The sequence below is a fragment of the Triticum aestivum genome, chromosome 1A (assembly GCF_018294505.1).
Source record: "Triticum aestivum cultivar Chinese Spring chromosome 1A, IWGSC CS RefSeq v2.1, whole genome shotgun sequence".
In the NCBI taxonomy this organism is placed as follows: Eukaryota; Viridiplantae; Streptophyta; class Magnoliopsida; order Poales; family Poaceae; genus Triticum; species Triticum aestivum.
In genome coordinates, this window is record NC_057794.1 from 578,124,347 (window position 1) to 578,128,176 (window position 3,830).

A 3,830-nucleotide genomic window follows, 5' to 3' on the forward strand; every position below is an offset into this window, starting at 1 on the left:
ATCGATGCCACTTTCCACATTCACTGATCCGATGATCTCCATCCTCCACCTTACAATGCACATGCATCCCAAAAAAATTCATTGGGTCCCGTGGGGCTGCAGGGGATAGGAGACTAGTTTCTAGGATGTGGATGTGTCAACATAACAACGAGCACTTGTGTTTGTGTGTCTTGCCTCAAGGTGGTAATGGGGAATACCCTCTGGATATTGTTAAACCATTCCCACACATGTGGGAATGGGCAAATGTCCTCCTCTCCAGCTCCTCTGATTTCACCATGTTACCGAAAAACAAACATAACTTCTCCTCATCTCTTTCTTAACTGCCAAATATGTATGGAAAACACAACAACTTTGTATACTTAATCCCTAATTAACAAACTATACTAGCCATCGGGGTTTATTTCATGTTACAATAGGAAATAACCGAAGTTCGCTAAACTTCTGTGCTTCAAACATGTGCGAACTGTTTTCTTTGACTCCCACTAATCTAGGCCAATCAGCTTCACGCGCCGCACATCCTTATGATTTGTGAATGGAGGGAATTCAAACTCAGCGCTGCATTTTGCATCTATAGCATAAGAGCAATTAAACTAGGCCGAACCAATCTTGCGTCGGAACCCCTGCGTCAATTTGATCTCCGACGCGGGAGAACATTTCGTTCATGGCGAGTCGTCCGTCATAGCAGCCCAAGGATGATGTAGTAGAGCAGGACGATCGGAAGGGCTATTAGCATGCCAAATATGACCCTGTAGAAAGGCAAAATAGAAAATAAATGGCGTGAACCTAAATTCTTGATCATATTAGGGCATTCTCCATTTCAGGTATGCTTAGAGTGCTATCAGGTTTTCGTCCCATAATTGGTCTCGGATTAGAATTTTTCCCCAATGGTACGTTTCTCGACGACGCGTCGAGCCCTATCCCATTTCCTCTCTTGATTTTGACCGGCGTATTTTTATTATAAAGTTATATGAAAAGATAGAGTAATTCTTACTGGGGGAGATATTTGATACTGATTGTTCTTGGCTTACCCGGTGCACAGAATGGCGGCATGGAGGTTGTACTCTTTGGCGAAGACGAACGGCACGATCCCTTGCGGCAGAGTGGCCTACGTACATACATGGCAACATGTCACGTACGTACTTTGGTTTTTGAGAATTACGTACGTACTTTGTTGGAATTGTCATCGTCATGTATTGTGTTGTACTGGAATCATATATTCGTACGCACCAGCCACGTACCTGGACAACGGCGATGCGCAGCAGCGTGCCTCGGAGGCCGACGGCGGCGGAGGAGACGGCCATGACCGCGGGGCCGAGCAGGAAGCGGACGGCCATGGTGGACGCCGCCGCGGATTTGCCGCAGGCGATGAGCTTGGGCTGCAGGGCCATGAACAGCCCCAGGCTGAACATGGCCATCCCCAGCCCCGCGTCGGAGAGGATGGAGATGGACTTGGCCACGATCGCCGGCATCGTGACGTGGTACCTGCGGCGACGAGTCGGCACGGCCGTCGTCATGACTGATCATCACCGGTCGATCGAAGAAGAAGAAATGGATCACGTACCGGAACTCGATGAGTGACCAGACGAGGCCGACGACGCTGGCGTAAGTGTTGGGGTTCCGGATCAGCCGGCGCCACACCATGGTCAGGATCAGCCGCAGCATCACGCTCGCCGGCGGCTTTCCCACCTCGTCGCCGACCTTCTTCGTCTCATCCTGCTCCTGCTCCTTCTCCGTCGCCTCCGTGCCGGCCTCCAGCCTCTCCAGCGACTCCTGCGCTGCCGCCTCAGAAATGACGCGCTCGACGCCGGCCGCTCCCGTCCGGTTCACTGCAACAAAGTTCACGCTCGAGTTTTTTTTTAAATTTTTGAGCAAAAGAGAGGTTTTCGTTCACGTTCGGCTACGTGTGCGCGTTTGTGAGGTGATCAGATACTGATAAGGCGGGGTCAGTTTGGGGATGTGGAGAGAGACTGATGGGCGTACATCTGGAGGAGTCGGAGTTGGTGGACGTCGCGTCGGAGGGGGTACGCCGGCGGCCGCTTTCCTTGGCGCTGCTGCGCAAGACCGGCAGGCCGCTCACCTCGGACGCGCCGGACGCGCCGGAGCTCCAGTCGAACATGTGCACGTTGTCCTTGGGGTCCTCGACCGGCGCCACGGCCGCCGTCGATCTGCCCCGCGGCGCGTGCTCGTCGTAGCTGGCCGACGGCCTCGGCGTGTGCTGCCGCGACGAGTGCAGCGAGAACAGGTCGGCCGCGCCGAAGCTGGACGCGCGCACCGCGCCGTGCGGCGGCGGCGGCGGCGGCAGAGCAGGCGCGGCGGCGCCGCCGCCGCCTCCCGTGGTCGCGGAGAAGTCGCCGTGGGTGAAGCTGGAGGAGCCCCTGGGCGTGTGGTTCCGCGACGAGCTCACCGAGAAGATCTCCACGCCGGTCACGCTCGACTCGCGCGCCGGCGACGGCATCCCCGCCGCGGCGCCGTTGAGGAGGGAGCGGCGGGAGAGCGACGCCGCGGACCGGCGCACGACGACGCGCATGCTCCCGTCGGGCGCGACCTCGGCCTGCGCCTCGGCGTGGCTTCCGTCGAGCGACACGACGTCCGGGTCGACGCGCACGTCGGCGACGGCGGCGGCCGGGAACCTCCCCGAGATGAGCAGGCGCGCGGCGCGGAACTCGAAGAGGAAGAGAAGCAGCGTGCACCAGATGATGCACTGGAGGACGACGATCTGCACCATGAGGTCGCCGGCGTGGCGGCCGTACATGGCGACGAGGAGCGGGATGCCCATGATGAGCGTGTTGGGCATCGTCGCGGAGGAGAAGAGCGTGATGGACCAGTCGAGCCCGGCGAAGGGGACGGGGAGGCGGGACCACACGGCGAGCGAGGCGAGGACGAGGAGCTTCTGCAGCGTATCGGCGGCGGCGAAGCGCAGGTCCATGGCGTACAGGTTGCTGCCGGAGATGACCTTGAAGGAGAGCAGCGGGACGGCGAAGACGGCGACGAAGCGGTTGATCCCGGCGCACTGGTCCGCCGTGATCACCCCCCACCACCGCACCGAGCCGTACGCCAGGATCATCGCCACGTACAGCGGCACCATCGCCGTCAGCACCGTGTACAGATCATGCCACGAGATCATGGCGCCGCCCAGCTGGCCACGTACAGGACTTGCTCCTCCTCCTCCGACGACGACGATCACCGCGCCGCCGGCCGAGCGATCTTTGACTGGGCGATCAGTGGAGGGATCGATCTGGAGTCGGTTGCATGCAAATCGATGGAGAGCGAGTGGATCGCGGGCAGTGCGGTGTGTCCGTGCTCCTGGGTTGAGTTTTGCGGCACGCGCGGGTGGGGACTATTTATACCGTGGGCCGGGTCTGCATCTCGACCGAGGCCCGCGAGGCATTCCGAACGGTAAATCACATCAAATCCCAAGTGGGTTTTTGCCTCGTGTTTCTTTCCCTCTTTTCATCTCACGATGAAACCTTTCAACTTACAACGTGTTTCTTTAGACTAAAAAATATTTTAAAAAATACAACGCGTTTCTTTCTGCATTTTCGTCACAACGAGCTGTCGAACCAGAAACTGAAATGCTGATAAGGAACGTCTGTTTGACCTCTGCCTTTTCGCGGCTAGATATTTTTTGGGTTTTGCGGTGGGATGCTTTCCGTGTTAATGTATGCATGTATGTTTCTAGGGCATTTCTAAGATGTTGATACTCTGCGTATCTAGGGCATTAGATGCATGCGTCTACAAAATAGACGAAATTCACCATAAAGTTGTATGTGTAGCAAAGCGCGTGATGCATGAGATCTTCCACCGAAGAAGGAACTCACCAATGTAGCCAA

At 56.8% G+C, this 3,830-nt stretch overlaps 1 protein-coding gene across 1 annotated transcript; it reads right to left on the reverse strand.

Moving 5' to 3' along the window:
- Window positions 1-284: 284 nt before the first annotated feature.
- Window positions 285-3,318, reverse strand: LOC123069364 (probable auxin efflux carrier component 3b). The gene is made up of 5 exons (XM_044492204.1): window positions 1,981-3,318; window positions 1,562-1,826; window positions 1,239-1,482; window positions 1,029-1,105; window positions 285-746 (listed from the first exon to the last, which is right to left on the reverse strand). Exons 1-5 carry the CDS (start codon window positions 3,122-3,124, stop codon window positions 677-679), a joined length of 1,800 nt encoding a protein of 599 aa, XP_044348139.1. The 5' UTR covers window positions 3,125-3,318; the 3' UTR covers window positions 285-676.
- Between the last annotated feature and the right edge of the window lie 512 nt (window positions 3,319-3,830).

What these genes read in the sequence shown, in the direction of transcription:
- LOC123069364 (XM_044492204.1), bottom strand. Translation starts at nt 3,124, where the DNA reads ATGATCTCGTGGCATGATCTGTACACGGTGCTGACGGCGATGGTGCCG. An exon ending in TGGTCACTCATCGAGTTCCG is followed by an intron (nt 1,483 to 1,561) that starts GTACGTGATCCA and finishes TCGTCGCCGCAG; the next exon opens with GTACCACGTCACGATGCCGG. An exon ending in GCCGCCATTCTGTGCACCGG is followed by an intron (nt 747 to 1,028) that starts GTAAGCCAAGAA and finishes GCCTTTCTACAG; the next exon opens with GGTCATATTTGGCATGCTAA.